The following is a 20,342-nucleotide window of genomic DNA, read 5'->3' as shown; positions in this document are numbered from 1 at the left end:
ATTCTTCTTCCTGAAAACTGAAAAAAAAAAACAATAAAACACGTTGTAGCTTTCTAAATCTGAAGTGTTTCCGTAGGGACAATGTTAGAGCTGCACAGATGAAGCGGCCCGGGGTTTGATTGGTTAAGAAAGAAGACGGCGGAAGACGTTTGAAACGGGAAGTTGAGTTTGTGTGTAGTGAGTATTTTCTTTAGGTTATTTCTGTAGGACATTGTTCTTTAAAAGTACACTTAGAATAATAGTTTAGATTTCTGAGCATTCAGCTATTTAATGAATTACTTTGATTTTGTAATGTAACGATAAGCTTTAAATGCATTTAAATCAGTGTTCCTATCACATTAGCTTTAAACTTGAATCCACGTAATTTGGTTGGGTTGCCATTGGTAACAAACGCCGGCTTTCTTAAAAAAGCTTTTCCCCGTAAGACACAACGATTTAATATTCGATTTTTTTCCAATAGCTATCAAATGCACGTTGCCATTTTAAAATTATGTTAGTCGGTTTACGAAACAGTGTTGCTAAAGTTGTGTTCAGCGTTCGTTGTAATTACAGTACCGTACATGACGGCGATTTATGTAATGAATTAAAAATACATAAAATACACAACATCTAACATCAAGTCTGGTTCTGGTACTTTCTGTAAACCTGCAAAATACAACCTATTGCTGACGGCTCTCTGGTTGCTAATGAATTTAAAAGGAATCATGAAGTTATCTTTAAGTATTTGCTTAGGTTTTTGTCTACAGAAACTCGTTTCGACTTGTTTAAAATTATTTTCACTGTTTTCAGCATCTTTCGGATGAGATTTTGGTTACTTTATTGTAACTGAATGATAACAGGAAATGACAAATGCTTATTTAAAAATACAGATGCAATGAGATACAATGTAGGCTGCAACACATCACTATCATTAACCTTACAGATAATTACAAGTGACTGTCTTAAATTGAAGAAGCTTATGTTATCAATAATTTACCTTTTTATACTTTAAAACCTTAATTTAAGGTACATGTATCTCAAAGTATTGAAAACATGTGTTTAACGTTTTATTCTACTTGGCGCAAACAAATGTTTCATTTCGCGGATTTGATTTTTTTCACTTTATTTGAATATTAGATTAACAGTACTGTATGCAAGTTTTGTTAAGTTGTTTTTGGTAACTGTTTTATTCTTGTTTTGTTACAGCCAAATATTACCTGTGGTAATACAATAGAAAAATAAATGGCTGCTGCAGAAATTGAATTCCTAAGAGATCAAGGTAAGGTCTAAAAGCCTGAAAATGTCAAAAGTGCAATGAATCTATAATGTTATTCCAGTTTCTGTCACAGTAACAATTAGTCTCTGCAACATGAAAGCAATGGTGTGGTGAGGAAAAACATGACTCAGTGACTCATCTGTTAATGTTAAGGTGCATGAATAAGAATGGGTCAGTCAGATAATCACCTGTGACCCTTAAATGCTATAGTACTTTTACTCTACAAATGGTCTTTCAGAATGGATTAAATGGAGTCATTTAATCATTGATTAAATGGCTCTAAATAAAAGAAAACATGATCTTGGGGGGAGACATTGCAGAGATGGTATTGTGAAATGAGCGAACTGTTGGAGGAGGGCTGAAAGAAATAGGCTGCCTTTGACAATTTTCCCTTTCAGTGATTTGTGATTGAATGATGCTTTGGTCCTTGCTGTGACAATGCGATCTAGCCTGGAGATTGCACACGCAATGGATTGTAGCATAATTCTAGTGGTGAATCACTGTGTGAAGGCTTCAGATAAGGCTTTGCCTTATAGAAGATGGGGAGCTGCTGGGGTAAATTGAAACATGAAATCCACCATCATGCATGTGTTGGAAGAAAACTGTGATATCCTTTGACGCAACAATTATATTTCTAAGTTACAGATACCAACAATGCATCTTTCACGCTGGAATATGTGATGACAGCGTCCATTTTTACTTTGCCCTGCTTATTTATCTGCACATGGGTTTACACCTTTTTGTTTGTTTTCCTAATCTAGATTTTGGTGGCGGAATGAACATTTTTTGCCATACAGTAATTTGTAATACTGTGCATCTTCAGTGATTGTAGACAGAGTGAGGATTGTTCAGGCTTATGTCACTGATCTAATCCACTTCAGTGAAGCATGTGTGGTGAAGTATTTTGTACTCCGTATGGGGACATTTTCATTCCCTATATATATTCGTCATATATAGTATTTGCCATAAGAGATCATCCTGTTCATATTAAGAAAAGAGTAGACCTAATTTCTAAACAAGGAATGCAATGACTTTATTAAGAAAGAAAAATGTTTTCATTACCTACAGTATATGCTTTTCTTGAAGACTCAAAGTAAAATAATTTAATAACTGAGCACTAATATAGTTGAACAAAATAGTATCTATATGAAACTGAATAAAATGCAGTACCTTTCTATTCTTAAAGCAATTATAAATGGAATGTAATACATTACTATGACTCCGAGAAGTCATAATAATGTGGCTGGAAGGTTGCAGGTTCAAATCCCACAGCTGGCAGAGGAATCCTACTCCGTTGGCCTCCTGAGCAAGGCCTTTAACCCCAGCTGCTCCAGGGGCAACGTACAATGGCAGACCCTGCACTCTGACCCCAGGCTCTCTCCCTGTCTGTGTGTCTGTGTGTCTCATGGAGAGCAAGCTGGGGTATGCGAAAAGACAATTCCTAATGCAAGAAATTGTAAAGGGTTAATAAAGTGGTGTTATTTCCTAATAATCTCAAGATAGCATGTGCAAAATATTGTGTGTACATATTTGCATATTTTGATTTATTTCAGTTCAAAGACTGAATTCTGCTCTCAGACAGTACCATGAAGGACATCAATCTCACCCCACACCACTACAGGTACTAGGAGATATGTGATTATTTTTATACTTTAAAAGGAAATTAAGAAGTATCCAAAACAAGGAATGGTTATGTTCTAGGTTTGGTTGCTTTTAGAGTAATGCTTAGATCTTTATCCTTCTTCCTTACAACTTGGAATACTGATCAAAACTGAAAGAGATATCATGCAAGGTCATTCTGAAAGTACAGTAAATCTGTATAAAGTGACCATGCTACATGTGAAAGTGTTTAAGACAGCAAAATTCACAATACATTGTAGTTTCCTTGAAATACTGTAGGTCAAACTATAGTTGCGAACACTGACTAGGAAAACATTCTTAAATAAGTGCAATAGGCCAGGTGTTGCTGGTTTGAGCCTGGGCTATGGCATTCACCAGCTGTGACCAGGACTCCTCAAGCAGCATCATGGGGTTACCCACACACCCCTGGGGACTGGGGGGTTTGAGGTGGCCAGACTGCCTTCAGCTAGTAGCGCAGCAGTGATAGATGGAGGGAGCATTGGGGTTGCCAAGCACTTGCTAGTTTGCAGTAACTCCAGTGAGATATGCACCATTCCACTCCTCTAAGGGACCCTGGGCCTCGTGGCATGTTATCACTGTGATGGAGATGGGCATGGTGAACTGTGTGCTGACATATTCGTTGTTACTTTGTGTTAAAGGGGCCATGATACAACAACTGTGTGATTACAAACTGGAATAGGTGAAAAAATAATTTTTCATTGCAAAATCCTAAAGGTTTATATCTCACCAGTATATTTGTCCCTTAAATCAGAGCTTTTTATTTTGTAGCATTATACAGTAGTTAAAACATAGCTTTAACAAAGCCATAGTGTAGTTTATTACAAAGTTTCATACTTTTTATTTTGCCTAATGAAGTGTGCTCTTTCACAGTGTGTCATTTTTCAGAGTGGCAGTTGGTATTTCATTTGCCTGTGGGTATCAGTGTACTGGATATTTTTTACTGTTTGTTCTTGAAGGAAGAAGCGCTTGTTGGAAATGAGTCACTGGCACCTTGGCTCACAGACAAAAGGTGATTATATATCCGAATAACATCCATAACCCATGGAAAAGTTTGATTTTTGTTTTCAATATGGATATTTTTAAAACCTCTTGGTCATAGTGGTAGAGGACTTTTACATTTTTATATCTGTCATTATTTCAAATACTGTTCCTTAGAGTTACATACTGTACAAGAAAAGACTTATGATATGTTGTTCTTCTGCAAGATGAAAGTAGAGGACTGTCCATCTCCCTCTGGCTGTATCAACAATCAATCTTAATATTATATTAAACTCTAGAGTGCTCTATCATATATTGAAGTTCATTAGTTTTTTTCTGAATCATTTGTTTAAGCTCTTTTTACCCTTTTATACACATTGGATTGTTGTTTGTATGACTGGTGTTTGTGAAATAATGTTTGAAATGAAGATGCCATTCAGGTTTTTAACTGTATTTTTTTTAGCATTATGGCACCACTTATAGCAGAATATGACAGACACATAGAAGGCATGAATGAACAGTTGCAGTACTATCAGGTAGGCATTTTTGTTTTTCTTTCTTATAATGCTCAATATTTTAATAGCTTCAGTATTTTGTTGACGTTCTGGATTTGGCTATACCACTTATGTGTTCAGTCAAAATAAGAATTATTTTCAAATACAAGGCGGAGTAAAACTGCAAACACTAATAAACATTTTTTTAATGTGGTAGATAAAACCGTGCAGAAACATGGCATCAGTGACACCTGTAGTTATTGCTGAAAATCGACATACCATTGTAATCATTTTTCTCATGCAATGTTGGCACTGGAGCTCAAATGTTGCAGTTTAATAACTCCTATGCTTTTCATGTATAAGTTTGGTTATTTCATAAAGATATGTAATCCACTGCAAATCATGACAGCCTTGTTAATTGGCAATAATGGCAGATTATGTAGTTGCTTATAGGAAACATTTAAACTATACATTGTTCAGAGAATACTACTACACCTGAATTGGTATATGTGCTCAGTTCTATATTAAACTTACTAGACACTGTGCATTGTACAGGGGTTTTAATGTTGCATCTTGCTTTCATATGGAAATTAGTAAGTTTGGAACCATAATGATTGTTCCAAAGGTCAGGTAACGTCCCTTGGTTGCCTGAAAGTGAAATGGAAACACTACAGTACAGAAGTACATGCAGTGGTTAGAAAACGTTTGTGAACCCTTTGGAAATATCTGCATTCCTGTTGCACCTGCTCCTAAAATGTGATCTGATCAGTGAATATCAATGAATTGAAAGTTCTGTAAAGAGTAATGGGCCAAACTACCCCCCCATAGCGATGTGCATGACTGATCAGCAGGAAATGTTTGGTTGAGATCATTGATGCTGAAGGAAGTTCCACCAGTTATTAAATCTAAATGTTTAAACAGTGTGTTCAATATAGACATGGAAACCTACAATTGTTTGTGTGACATTTGATTAAACAGATTGAGTTCATTTGTTATGATGAAGATCAGAACACACTTTACAAACAATAAATACAGGAATATATATAATTCTAAAGGTTTCACAAACTTTTTCTCACAGCTGTACAGCATTTACCTAATACTAATACATGCAGGTTAATGTATAGAAGCATCTTCACTTCATCCCATATGGGACACTTTGGGCATGGGTTGCAAATACAGTTTGAAGTAAAGTTTGGTATAAAGCTTTGGTAAGGAGATTCAGGGACAGCAGAATGGTTACCACTTGGAATGTGGCAAAGTATAAGTTAGGAGTGGGGTTCGAGTGAAAGACTGCATTTATAACTAGGTTTAGGTTTAAGGCTAGGATTGTAGCAAGGATAAGTTAAATGGAAGGCGAAGATTAACAGCATGAGGAACAGTCTTAAAGCTAGCATTCAGGTTGAAGCAGAGAGGAACTTCAGAACTGCACTAAATTACAGAGGCACTACAGTTAGAATAACTATTGTGATTTCAAATATTTTTCCAAATTTGCAAAGTAATGTCAAAAGTTACTCCTTGTTTACTTAAGTATTAATGTGTATATATTCGTTTGAACAGCAATGTTTTTAAAATTTTAAGTTCTCTTATTATAAATGCTGTTGTTATTTAACGGAATATTTTTGTGATTGTATTGTTAATCAAAATGCTGATATAATTGTAGCTATGACCTTCCTTCTGATTGACCCCAGGTTGGACCATATGCAAATCAGCTTCCTCTCATTGATTTTCTTTTTATTGCTTTTTATTTGTTGTCTATGTGTAATGCAAATGAATGGCAGACATTGATTGGCACACAAAGAGGCTCAGATAATACAAAATATACCCATAATGTGCAGCACCAGTCAATTCATCGCCTACTTGGAGCCACTGTAATACTGACCTGAAGATTACACTGGAAATTATGGAATAAATTGACCTTGTATATTGTGTGACATTTTATATGCAGTACACATGATTTGTATACAAATACTTGTTTGAGAAACTGTAATTATGTACATAATGTTTCTTTGTTTTACTATATTGTTTAGGATCCATTGATATGGCCAAATTCTGTGCCTGTGTGTAATTTGTATGTTTTGAATTTCTTGATTTGTGCAAAGTAGTATGCTTTTCATTCTTTAGTATTAGATACTAATATAACTGTCAGAATTGATGTATCTGCACTTCACATTTTTAGATTAAAATTAATCTATATTGATTTTCTTAACGTGGACACGGCTTCTTCTTATTGACATATCAAACCTTTTATTCTTTCTCTCAACCAACAGATGCAGATGGGAGAGATCAAACTGAAACTTGAGAAAGTCATAAAAGAAAATGAAAGGTGATCTTAAATCATTGTTTTTTTTAGAGGTGTTTAAGGTGTTAAAATGTGCCTGTAGACTGATGTACTGTGAAAATGATGCTTTATTGGTAAGAGTTTAAACTTTAAAAAAAGAATTCACACAGCTTCTGATGTTAATTAAAAGAAAATAGCTATTATTTTGAAATACAGTACTTCTGTCCTAAAAAATCTTATCAATAGATATCTTTGTGCTTTGTAATACTAATGACTGTACTGGGACTTTTTATGTGTAGTTTAGCAAGTATGTACATGTACAATACCTTGTGTGGCTTATGGAGTATGCAGTTTTTTATGTTTTAAATGAAGATTGTATGTTTACTTTTAAAATTGTGTAATCACTGATTCCTGTGTTGTCACAAAGACTTCACTCGGAACTTCGCGAGTCCATTGAAAAACAGTTGCAGGCCCTTCCCTCAGGGGCTGCTCTGGAAGAGGACTTCATGACCAATGATGGAGTAGTGAAAAATCTGCAAGAACAAATACAATTATCTCTCCAGGTATATCTATCCATTTTCTAACAGCTTCTTCCACTTCAGGGGTTGCAAGGAAGCCAGAACCTATCTTGGCAAGCAGTGGGCTCAAGGCAGGGTACATCCTGGACAGGATGCCAGTCTATCGCAGGGTAGTCAGATACGGCCACGCACACACTCGCACCATAGACAATCTTTCCCAGGGGCCAGTTAACCTACCAGTATCTCTTTGAACTGTGGGAGGAAACGGGAGCAACCAGAGAAAACGTGTACAAACAAAAGGAGAACAGTCAAACTCCACACACATACTGAAATACTTCAGGAATTTAACTTATGGCCCCATTACTGCGAAGCAATGCTTACCACTGTGCCACCATCTGCCTGCAAGTGAAGTCTGCAATTGGTACATTTCCCTGGATTTAGTCGCCACCACCTTAATTGTTTTCCACTGTACGACAGTCATTAAATTTTAAGTATTTACTCATGGTTCAGAAGTATCTCAAAATCCACAACCGCCTCTTCCAAATTCCGGTTTGTGGGGGTATCTCAAGATGTTTAAAATAATTAAAATTCTTTTCAGTTAAGCGGTATAGGAGTCCAGATGCAGTGTCCATTAACTGTACGTTGACTGCTTCTATGACATTTTGATTATAGTGAATATTATGCGAAATGGATTATGTGCAAATGTATCACTGTTTAATAAAAATAAATAAAAGTAGTTATTTCTTTTAAGTATTATTTATTATTTTAAGTATTATTGTTTACTTAAGTACCAAATTAGTCATCTGTTTTGCTGTGAACCTTTTGTGTCTGTCTGTATAAAATATATATTTAGAATGTTGTGGATGAAAATAAAAATGGCACCAGACTATTAGCAGCATAACAGCTCTGTATCAGACAACAGCCTTACTGTCAAGTAGCCTGATCTAGCAAGGTTGGGACTGTTTGGTCATGAATTGGGCTAAAAGTAAATCAGGTTGCTACAACACGTGGTATTAATGAACAGTCAGGCAATGCACTTTCCTCTGGATTAAACTTTCCCAAAACGAATGCCTTGATTTATTGACTGAAAGCACGGGTGTAGAAATTGTTGTCCTTTGCACAGGTGTTAAACTGAGTTCAAGACACCTGCTGACAGTTTGTCAAGATGCCACAGCACTTTTTAAAACACTAGGGCTTGCATTGTCTGGCCTTCTTAAAATTTACCCTTTATTCAGTATGAGAAGTAATTTTTCACACGTACACCTCCAAACATATAGAGAACACTTTGGGCTTTAGAACCAGGAGCAGTGTATAGATGTAAGGCATTATTCTAACTTTTCTTTTTTCTTTTTTTTTTATCTGAACCAAGCTCTGGGAAGGAATGCTGTTTTGCTCTTTGTTTTTGAAGATTTAGTTTCCTGTTTGTTATTTGCTCTCATATGTGGAACTATATTACGTTGTTTAACCTGACTGGAGAACATAGACTTGAAGCCTAAAATCAAGTTGAAGTGTGTAATAATATTAGTAATGCTGTGTTTGTTTAAATGTTACTCCAGGAGAAAGAGCAGGCGATGGAACTGTGGCAGTCTGCTGCACAAGAACTCGATCGGCTGCAGCAGCTTTACCAAAAAACCATGACAGAGGCTCAGATTCATGTGGTTGAAAGGCAGCATTTAAAGGCAGGCCTGTATTTGCTTTTTAATGATTCATTGAGAAGAAAGGGACTTATTCTCACTGAGTGTGATTGGGTTATGTTGTATTTTTTTTGGCTCCTATGTACTTGTACAATGCTTAAAATAGAAAACTTCAGCTTCGGTTGGTTTTGTGTGTGCAGCTAGCTGTATATATTCTTTCAAAATAATGTATAATGTTCTAATTATATAATGAACAGTGAAGGTGTCTTGTAAAACCAAACAACAATTCTCAGTATTTGGTTTTCAGTTAACTGTACTCTGAACTCAACAGCTGATCGGGTTTACAGAGGGGAAAAGGGATCTGACACAGTAATGAAATTAGAATAAATCAGTTCAGACTGGGGTCTGGGGTGTAAAGAATCTGTTTCATCAGAAGTTAAAATCATTATAAGACTCAAGCTGGTGGGCCAAAGGAGCCATTTTTATCTTATACTTTTTAATTATTTAAAACATTATTTTTTCCATGTCTGATTGTAGTGTACAGCTTGCAAAATGCAATTCTAATTTGCTTATTTAGTTATATTTGGTTCAAGACAGGAATGTCGTTTACTCCTGGCGAATACTCTACATGATGAAACTTCCAAAGCCATCTGACAGAAAAGTAACTGTGAAAGTGCATGTTTTTTTTAGATCCACTAGAGGGTAGCATGCTCAACGGTTTTGTCTTACAACTTTTATGCCTTCAGTGCAGTGTTTAATTTGTCTTTAGAAAGTGCTTTGCTTTTGCCATAGAGTAGATTCACGTTTAAGAACAAAAAAACGGTTAAACATTATTTTAACATGAATGCAAAGGCCTTTTAGTTCCTCTATGCTTGGTTTACTCCCAAGACCAGTGGTGTCTGAAACCCTCTCCTGCGTTTCTCTTTCAGGATCAGCTGGCCCAGGTTCAACAACTTGCTCAGCAGCTTCAATTAGCCAATCAGAAGCTGGAGTCGGTAAGGCAAAAACATCTGGAAAGCCTGCTTATTCTGTCAAACCACAGGCATTATTTATAGAACGTGCACACAGATTGTGTTACTTGTGCCTGTGATTCTCATTACATTACTGAGTTTGTTGTCGACATTTCTATGAACTGCATACAGTAGGAAAGTGTATCTTAACCTTATAAAAAATAACAAATAAAGTTACATATGAATACTGCACTAAAACAAAAAACACTCAAAGTACAAAATATACAACGTGCAGGTTGTTTTTTCAAAATCATTGATAAAGTTTATAGTAACAATTTTCATTTTGTGGGAGATTGCTTTGTGCATGTGGTATACTGTATTTCAATATTATGTATTTACCAGTTTGGTACATATTGTATTTGTATTTTAGTTTTTGGTTTATGTATGTCCAATAGTCACATTAAAGTCACATCTATACATACAGGCAAAAACACATATTCATTTAATTTAAACAGTATAAGGATGTTTTTTCAGGCCTGGTTTTCTAAAACCATGAGCCAGGGCTTCATCCTTTTAAGAACAAAAAGATTAATAGTTCATTGCCAAACTCTGTTGTACAACAACAAGATACAACTGTGTGGTTCAGATCTTTCAAACTCCGTTTAACTTACCAGAATGAATATGTAGGCCAACCTAAAATGCTAACATGTGGAACCAATTGTTTTGTGCCAGTCAATGTATTTCCTGGAAATACTGTATTCTCTTTTGTAGCTGCAGTGTTTCATTATCATTTATATGTAAAGTACAAAGCTAAATAATTAATCCCTGCACATACACATCAGTAGAGATATCAGGGAAATTGAGAATTCCTGTCAAAACACTTTAGAGTTACACTTTTATCTTTCATATTCAAGTACATTAAAGAACCCTGAGCAAAATCACATTGTAACAGGTTGAAAATAGTTTACCCATCTGACATGAAGAAAGAAACTAGTTTCAGAAGGCTTGCTATCATTTTTTTGCCAGTTTGTAGATGTAACCTTCATGTGCTGCTGCAAGAAATGTTTTTAAACACTAGTTGCAAAGATAAAAAACATGTAATCTTAGATCTGTACTTCCTCATCACACTCATGGTAAGATAGGTTTTACTCTATGCTAAGTAAAATGAATATATTTTAAATGTATTTAATGTGTGACATTCATTATCCTTTAATTCTTGATTCTGGATTGGAGAAACTCCAGCAAATGTGCAGGAACAGTAATGTAATATCATGCTCATGCATTTTTAATAAGCACCAAGCACTTTTTGAATGATTTCTTTATGTCTTTGCTACCTTATTCATCTGCCATTTTTTTAAGAGTTTCTTCAAAAGCATGCAGCACAACGATTGTTGTTCTTCATGTCTCCTGCAGACCAACCAGCAGCTTCTGAAAACCGTGACGGAACAGAGCACAGAACTGGAGCAGCTTCGCACTCAGACGAGGTAGGTTTGCAGTGGGTCCCAGTGCTGGTATCAGCGCAGCAGCAACTATAAAGCAGTCAGGACTACAACCATCAGTTCAGGTGCAGTTTGGCCTAGAACGTGGTCCGACACGTCCCTGTGCCTCAGTTTATACTCACCTACACACACTTTGCAGTTCTTAATTTTAAAGGGGAATAGCAGCTTCATTACAGGAAGGACCACTTCACATTGCAATTTTCACAAACTCTCGCTTGCCCGTGGCGAAACCAGGCTTTGCAACATCATTATGATTACACCGTACTTTCACAAAGTTCACGATATTGTGCTTAATTCAGCATTTTGTCCAATTTTGTGATACCGTCAATTATTTTTTTTTTGTTACCGAGATTTAATAACCATTCTAAGAAATTGGGACTGCAGATCCTCTTTAACCTGATATGGCACAGGACAAAGACATTCCAAGTATCTTTCATTATAAAGGCCGGTATTTATTTGTGCATGTATGTTTATGAGAATGGCATTCTCTCTACAAGGATGTCTGTGTGTAAAAAATACATATATTACAATTAATTATGAAGCAAATCTCCCATCTGACACAATTTGGGCTTCAATAAAGATAACTTGCTGAGTGAAACTTCTGATTTTTCACGTTTTGTGCAAAAAATAGCCTTGTTCTTAAAATCAAGGTCTTGATCTGTGCTAGCTGAATGCTAAGATCCTTTTACTTACTGTATAGTCTTACTACAGATAGTTTTTTTTTCCTGTTTTTATCTAATTGTCATGAACTCTTATTGTTTTGTTAGACCTGACAAACCTTATTTGTGTGGTTAGTTCAAGCATTAGACCCCTTCTTGTTTATCCAAAGTTTAATTTTTCTTTTGAGATTTAGCTTGCTGGAATAGACTGCAGCTAACCTGCAGACCTGAATTTGAAGTAGTGGTTAGAAAATAGACCGATGGTTTTGTTTAGGTTGTAAGTGCTATTATTAACCCTTTAGAATCAGCCCAAACTCTGAAAGTAACATCCTTTTCATATTGTGACACATTCTATACATCATAATTTCTTTGGTTTGTAGGCAAGCAAAGTTAGAATTGCGAACAGCTACAGCGAAGGTTGAAGAAATGACAAAACTTATGCAGAACCTTCAAGAACAAATGCAAAGACGGGTAATTATGTTTACTAGTATGCCAATCAATTGCTGTCTTTCACTGATTTGTAGTACTAAACTGAAATTAGGTTATTTTTAACAAATTATTATAGTGTGGCATGCAACATGGTGGCTAGTGCTACTTCCTCACAGCTTTTGGGTTGTGGGTTCGGTTCTGGGCTGACATGCCTTTTACATGGGGTTTTGCATGTTCTCCCACTGTTCAGAGTGAATTTTCATCATGTGCTCTGGCTTCTTCCCTCCTTGAAAAGACATGCTGGCGAGGCTTTGAGCGGTGTCTCTAAATTCTCCCTGTGTGCCTGTGCATCTGGTCCAGTGTGTACCCTGGCACAGGCTGCAATCCCATCCAACGTGTCGTCCCACATTGCATCCTGTGCTTTCAAGACAGGATCTGGGTTGCCACAGCCATTGCCAGGAATATGTGGCCTTTTGACAATGGATGAATTGATTGTAATATTCAATGTGGCCAATGTACTAGGATCATTACGTCATGTAGAGCTGGCTGTGTGCAATTGTGTGACGAAGAGAGAGGCAGCATGTTAGATCTACTGATATAAGTCTTGACTAGACTAGTCATTCTCTTTTACCTCTGTCCATTATTAATTGTTTGAGTTTTGCCCTCTGTCCATAATGGATTTTTTTACTTCCATTTTGCCATTATCAAAGCTTTGTGCGCAACCTGGAAACATAACTTGAACTACAGTGGCACCCACTCAGTGCACCCCCATACCGTTGTCTAGTACCAAATGTTGTTTTTGTGAGTCTTTTCTTTATTTTTCTGCTCCTGTGACTCACTTATATCATATCTCACCTTCTGATAACTTTTTTGATTTGGATTGTTATGACTCCAGCAGTGTATGCAGTTGCTGTAAACTGCTCTGATGGTTAACATTAATCCTACACTTTCTCTTTAATTTTGGCAGCAATGTATCAGATAAGCCCGTCAAATCGTGGCATGTGTTGCAGGGTTACAATAAAACTGGTGCACTGTATCAAGATAAAACTTGCCTCACTTCTGATTTCTGATATAAAACCACCCTCTCAGAAAGGTCTATCATGGCACTTCGGAGTGGAAAGTGTTTAATGGAGCTCCACTCTGTGTCTGTGGTGCCGGTGGTTTTGTCACTCTGTGTAGGAGGAAGAAGTGGTGGCGGCTTATGGGAGAGAGGAGGCCTCAGACAGGCGGCTACAGCAACTGCAGTCAGCCATCAGCCAGTTAGAAGCCAGGTGAGGAAACGCGACACTCTCATTGTGGTTTACCCTATCATCACGGGCACGGTTAACTTCATCTTGCAAGAAAGATTCAATTACCTTCATTTAGAACCAAGAGCCTGACAAAATGATTGCTATGATAACTGTGTTGTTCCCACTCCACTTTACAGCCTCTTTCACTAACGTTCATCAAGTCTGCCTAACACATTAGGCAGTGTGTATTTACTCTAATGGGAAAAGATTTCCAACAGACATTCTCTACATACTGCCAAATATGTCTCCTCTGTCTTGGGGAAAGTGAAACTCTTTTCATATGGAAAGAGTTTGAACTCCGGGAAATTCTCCAACCTGTTTTGTGGAAATAAGCTTTGCTTAGTTCAGGACGTCTAGTCCCTCCGAACAGAGGTGCTGCATGTCCTGTGTCTTTTGATTAATAGAACAAGCTTTCTAATTAGATTTAAAAATGGAAGAGATTTACTCTTTTTAAGAATCTTATTTTTAACATGCATTTTAAAAAAGTTCAGGTGGGTAGCTACGTTAGCATGCGTAGTCTGCAAAGAAACAAGTAATAGGTTTATTCCAGGATGAAAAGAGAAGAGAGAAAACGCAACTTTCGGCTGTGAAGCCTTCTTCGGGCTCACACCTGAAGAAGGCTTCCCAGCAGAAACGTTGTGTTTTCTCTCTTCTCTTTTCAGCATGGAATAAACCTATTACTTGTATTTTAAAATAGTTTATTTTAGTATCTTCCATCTGTGGATATCGTATTTGTTCAGAATGTGAGAATAATTGCTCAGATATCCCTTTTACAGTACCTGCAGCTGTCATTGCGTGGACTGTTTATTGTTGCTAAGCTCCATGTTATAATTTGATTTGAAAGAGTAACTTGGAAAACACCTGTTTTCTTTCCACCATTTTCCACTTCTCAGCAATTTAAGCTGCATGCTTTTAAAAGTAAGCATGCTGGAATGTTTTAATTACTGTTTTGACTCTGGTGCAGAGACCAACTTTGCATTGGCCTTAATGATAACCGAAATGAGGTGGCAAAACCTCCTTTTTACAAAATCGTGTTAAGATGAAGGTATGTATCCCCAAAGCAGAAATTCTTATTCGGTAGATTCATATAGTTTGATATATTTTTATACCCAAAATCAAAGGCAGCCCATTTTACATACTTGATTCCAAAAGAAAATGGGTTTCTTATAAATCGTCATCGCCTAGGTTGTAGAGGTTAATAACTTGCTTTGTTTTAAATTTAAAGATAATCTTCAAATGATGCGGATTTTAACTCTTTTAAAATCCTCCCGAGAAAGTCAGACTTGATTTAGTTGGAGCTATTGTGGAAGCCCCCATTTGTCCACACATGCCATCTGGTTGACTGTTTTGAAGGCTAAAGGTGGCCACCCAAGAGGCAGAGCAGGTAAGGAAGGACAGGAGTGTCTGGGAGCGACAGGTCGGGGAGCTCCAGGGGAAGTGTGCCTGCCTGGAGGAGGAGAAGTACGAAGCCGTGGCTAGAGTTCGAGACAACATTCAGCTGGCAGAAGAGGCTACGCTGCAGAAAGATCAGGTGACGTTTACTTGGTTGCCATCCCAGTTTCAAAGAAGGAAGCCAACAGAGTAACTGGCCGTACTGACATTGCTTTGCTGGGTCTGTGGAGCCCTAGGTCAAGATGTCCTGTAGTGCTGAGAAGAGATGGGGATCTGGTTTGAGATCCTTTTACCATGTGTCATGTGTTCATGTAATGGTTTTTTGTTAATTACTGGTATCTTCCCTGTGCTGTCTTGGTGAACTGTTTCTTCATTCTGTTTTGTTCCTAAAAGTGTGATTCCACAACTTATGCTCTGATTCTGTATAGAAATATAATTTCCTACTTTGCTAATCAAAATGTTTTGGTAAAGGAAAAGCCGAATTCTTGCTAAAAGTCGATCATTGTAATAGGTCTAACAGATTTAATGAAAATTAATGTATGCTGTCAGTAATAGAGTAAAACAGATACACAAAATCTGTTTTAATTACTTTTTTACATTCTTGATTCATTCTTTAATTAGTTACATGTAGTATCTTGTATATACCTCAAATGTGTCTGTTTCCTTGGTTTTCGGCTTCAACATTGATCCAGGTTAGATTTGCTTGATTAGTCACTGGTTAGTCATTGTCATCATTCTTTTCATGCCTTGCTGACCTCATTCCATGGAATTTCAGTTCAATTTACGTATAGTCTGATTAATCCTGTCGAAAAGGGCAGAGGCCTTACTGAAAGGGGGGTTGTGAGATTGCTTGCTAATTCTGCCACAGTGTTGTGGCTCTTCATCATCACTCTAGTGAAAACGAGAATACTTCTGCATGAGAGGTCATGATGCATGTGGCTGCAAGATACAATTTCTTGATCGCTAGGGCTAATAACACTTAAAAGCACTGCAATGTGTTTACAGTATATGTAGCTAAAACTACAATAAATCATTTGGATGATTAATTCTAAAACTTAGAATGCACTTAACAAACTGCTTATTTTATAATGTTTGATGGTTGTTGCACATGGGAGGTAAAACTTGTATGTTATACTGATACACAATGGAAACGCAACATTCTTACGAGATTAGATCATTGGGCACATTTTAAAACAGATGGGTTAGACAAAAAAACAAACCTGTTCAATGTACTTTTGTATAACAAAATACTGAGCTCTCTCCATGTGATTTTATAAGACCACCAGTTGTCCATTATTTGGTGTTTGTTTAAATTGCTAAAATGAGGTGAATAAGAATTAGCTTGCTGTTGTTGTATATTAGGCACTTTGTCCAGAATGGTAAAGTTCAGATATCATTCTTAATAGACAGTGTGTATATATTTAATACATTAGGCTAAAAATAAAGTTAGAAGTTGGGACTAGCAAGAAAATGTATTAAAGATGGTAGTACCTTCCCTGTAGTCAGGAAAACTTGAGCATAACAACCTGGCTTTTTGGTTGCAGCCAATAAATGTTGATTAACTTAGAAGACACAAACACCAATTTATTTCCAAGATTTACAAACTAACATAGGTTATTATTTACAAGTATTCACATTAAATGTTACTGCCTAGATCCCGCCCTGATCAAAGGCCAGACTTAGCCATCTGGGACTTTTGGTGGCAAACAGATCCCAACAGCGGGGATGAGAGACAGATTCAGTAATAGAAAGACCAAGTGAATTATATACAAAACATTTCCCACTCAGGACAATACTTTCGAAACGCATGCAAAACCAGAGATCATGATCTCCTTTGTCAAGGCCTGAGTATAATTGAACTGTATTAAACTGAACGTGAGCAACCTGTTCAGTGGGTATTAACTAATCTGTATTGGGATCTTTAATGTCCCTGTGGCATGTAACACTATCAGCATGTTTGAAGGTGGCCTTACTTCTAGAGAACTTGTGCTTCAGCAGTCAGGCTAGTCCAGAGGAAATTGGCTCTGTGAAAGGCTGGCCATAGTCTGGAAGGCAGTGTGTCTCCACACTGAAATTCCACAAATAACTTGTACATCAGCACAAAGACAAGAGGCAACTGTAATCAACCAGCCTTTGCAGTCTCACTGCAGCTGCACAGGAAGAGAGGTGGTATAATCTATGCATCAGCACTGTTAAGATTACGATAATGTTCAGAGAGGTTGTACCCAGTTTTAACAACTTCATGAAGTTTTCATGTTGACTTTACATTGCATTTCATACTGAAAACTCATAAAGATCTGTATTTCTCTTCACATTTTCTATCATTTATTTGATACCACTTTATTTGAATAAATCCAGTAGGTCTGAGTGTTGCATTTCTTTTGTGCATCAGTTTGGAATTTAATTTATTTGAGGAATGTCTGTATTTAGTTCACTGGAGACTGCACACATGATCCTGATTAACTAATGTGTAGTTTTTAGTACAGTACTGCTCCCTGTTTTCATTCCTGAGGGAGGATGATTGCCATACATTGTATGTTCCACATGAGCAGCAGAAGACCACATGCAAGAGATTTACTTTTAAGAAACGGTTAATCAAGTACTTTTGTATTTTCAGTATGTAGAGTGGTCTTTTTTTTTTAATTGTTTGGGTTTGTATTCTGAGGCCAGATCTTTGAAAGTCACTTTTTTTGCAGGGTTGAACAAAATATTTACTTTTTTATAGAATTACTTTTAGACATGTGTATGATGTATACCGTACTGTAGGTGTGTACTGTATATGTCAATGTGTGTTATATCCCACACAAGACAGGATGGCCTTTGACAATTTTACTATGTTTTCCTGTTGAGGTTAGATTGGTCTAGCCAACATGATTACAGTATATCCATTTTTACAGTACATATTTTCTTCTTTATACAGTCTACAATCTGCCTGGAAACAACTTGCATTCCTAAAGTTGCCTTGTGATTATAATTAGTGATACCTGTTGTTCTATTTGCTGAGTTAACAGGCACTTCTGAGAGAAAAACAAAAAGATGAAGAGCTGGAGAAAATGAAAGAGGCCATTTCGCAGTTAATTCAGGAGGCTGCAGTTCGAACAAGGAAAGAGGCTAGTGTCTTTGTCTTTTTTTTGTATATGAAACGCACGCTCATGACACAGAAATTAAATTAAGTATTCCCAGTAGACAGCAAAGTTTTGTTGTCAGAAAAAAGTAAACTTAAACTTTCTCTATAGCTGTCGTTTCCCATAAAATGTTCATTTTCAGTTACATTACAGTTGTACCAACAAGTCATTACAGTGTAAATACAGTTGTGAGAAAAAGTTTGTGAACCCTTAGGAATTATATGTATTTCTGCATGAATGGCTCCTGAAATGTGATCTGATCTTCATCTTAGTCATAATAATAAATAAAGACAGTCTTATTTAACAAACACACTAGTGCAATATGACCTGATCAAAAGAGATTTCAGAGGACCTCAGAAGAAGAGTTGTTAAGTGCTTATCTCAAAATTAGAGATTTTGTCTAAAACAGCTTTTACTGTGACATCTTGTAATGGTGATAGAAGTGTATTTTTTTTACAGATTATTCAACTTGGAATAAAAAATATATGATTTAGGACTGAGTTTTCAGTTTAAGGAAACAATGTTTTATGTTTTAACAGATTCTGAAAATACTAGTTTAATGGACTTCAGATTTTTCAGACAATATTTGCTATAGTGGAACTTTGTTATTAAAACTGGGGAAATACCAGACTGTCCCCACAGTAATGGGGAAAATACACACATAATAAAACAAGATAAAAGATATGCCTGAATTTTACATTTATGTAGTATTAATGGTGTCCTACAGGAATAGGTCAGTTGCTTACAATGGGTGTTGTTTTTGTTTTGTGTGCTTTACAGAATTGTATATACAGTATACAGTATTAGTATGTTTACGATGTGAAGAACTTGTATATTTATGATAAAATGGCAAAGGAACAATCTTCATTAACCCTGTCAAAAGAACCAGAAAGCATATATACGTTGTGTACATATTTATTATATATATTTCTAATATGATATTGTGTGTTTGGTCTGAAAAAAACTATGATTAAACGGCCATTTGAACTTGAACTTTATTGCCATGTGTAACCGGTACATATACTGGTACAATGGAATTCTTGGCAATAACGAACAGCCATTCTCCCATTAGTCCATTAAATGGAGGGTTTATTTATCTTGAAAAAAGAAGGAGGAGCATTTTCTAATTAATATTATATGTATTACAATATAAATGGTACATTAAGCAGTCATTGGAAAACCTAAAAAAAATCTGCCTAGGTAGGTGAAACTCCTGGTGTTAATTACAGATCAGAATTATGGTGAAATTGCAATTGCAGTGCTGTTTTGTACTTTTTCGTGGTAATCACATTTCCAAATACATCAAACAACAAGAGGCAATCATGCTTATGTACACAGCATATTCTAAATAATATAGTCAAAGTCACAGGTAGGAATACACAATGAAACTGGATACATTTTGTTTGTTTAAACAAACTAGGCCATAAGCAGTTAATCAGAAGTCTGTGGCGTACATGAAGAACATGATTTTCTCAAACCTACTGCCTAAAAGAATATCTCACAGATGTGCAAACCTGTACACCAAATTAAAAGCAAGCTTGTCTTTAAATACAAGTAGCTTAAAGTCTCTTTATATCCTTTTCCAAGATACCATTTCCATATTTGGAAGAAGTGTTTCACCCAATATTGAGTTAAAATACCTTAATTTTAAAAAATGATGTGAAAAACCTGGAACTCTTTTTTATTTATTTTTTTAATCTGCTACCCAGTATATTTCATTGAAGTGCCTAAATTATAGTAATATTTTGCATTACCGCTCACCTTTAGGTATTTATTGATTTGTTGAAAATTGCTGTTCCTCATGGTAAGTAATGTCAAGGACCACTACATTTCAAATACGTGTTTTTACTTTGTCTTGGTTTTGAAACCAAACCTTGGTCTTTGAAAGAACGCTGTATCATGTTACATGAGTGTGTGTACCAGTCTAATAAGCCATAAGCACATTACTGGGAGAAATAAATGAGTCTCTCGACTGAGCTTGTTAGGTTATTGAGCTGCGACAGTTATTCTACGAATGTAGTGGCTTTGTTCAGTCTCGGGGAGAAGATTACACTTGAGAGGCACGTGCAGCATGTTTCCGATTGCTGTCTTACTCACTGGGGTGGGGCTAGGTTTTCTTCAATCAGTGAGGGAAGAGAGAATTGGCCCCCTGGTGAAAAAGCTGTTTGAAATATCCCACCCTGCTCTTAAAAGCTTTCATG

At 36.4% G+C, this 20,342-nt stretch overlaps 1 protein-coding gene across 4 annotated transcripts in view; it reads left to right on the top strand.

The window, feature by feature from the left end:
• The window catches only part of sclt1 (sodium channel and clathrin linker 1), a 132,001-nt gene that overhangs the window by 93,507 nt on the left and 18,152 nt on the right, over positions 1-20,342 (top strand). Inside the window, exons 1-14 of one of the 4 annotated variants that reach the window (XM_006629701.3) lie at positions 130-177; positions 1,186-1,258; positions 2,809-2,876; positions 3,853-3,905; positions 4,338-4,410; positions 6,636-6,691; positions 7,074-7,209; positions 8,721-8,843; positions 9,728-9,793; positions 11,162-11,232; positions 12,287-12,377; positions 13,515-13,606; positions 14,978-15,155; positions 18,028-18,126. In XM_006629701.3, coding sequence (XP_006629764.2) covers positions 1,222-1,258; positions 2,809-2,876; positions 3,853-3,905; positions 4,338-4,410; positions 6,636-6,691; positions 7,074-7,209; positions 8,721-8,843; positions 9,728-9,793; positions 11,162-11,232; positions 12,287-12,377; positions 13,515-13,606; positions 14,978-15,155; positions 18,028-18,126 — 1,143 coding nt within the window. In that variant the 5' untranslated portion in view covers positions 130-177; positions 1,186-1,221. Of the gene's footprint in view, positions 1-129; positions 178-245; positions 421-1,185; positions 1,259-2,311; positions 2,678-2,808; positions 2,877-3,852; positions 3,906-4,337; positions 4,411-6,635; positions 6,692-7,073; positions 7,210-8,720; positions 8,844-9,727; positions 9,794-11,161; positions 11,233-12,286; positions 12,378-13,514; positions 13,607-14,977; positions 15,156-18,027; positions 18,127-20,342 lie in introns of those variants that run through there. The other 3 variants (XM_015344882.2, XM_069189849.1, XM_069189854.1) reach the window with 3 other exon arrangements.

Source organism: Lepisosteus oculatus, chromosome 1, assembly GCF_040954835.1.
Source record: "Lepisosteus oculatus isolate fLepOcu1 chromosome 1, fLepOcu1.hap2, whole genome shotgun sequence".
Lineage (NCBI taxonomy): Eukaryota > Metazoa > Chordata > Actinopteri > Semionotiformes > Lepisosteidae > Lepisosteus > Lepisosteus oculatus.
Note: the sequence above shows the minus strand (reverse complement) of the source record. Positions and strands in the feature narration are given on the sequence as shown.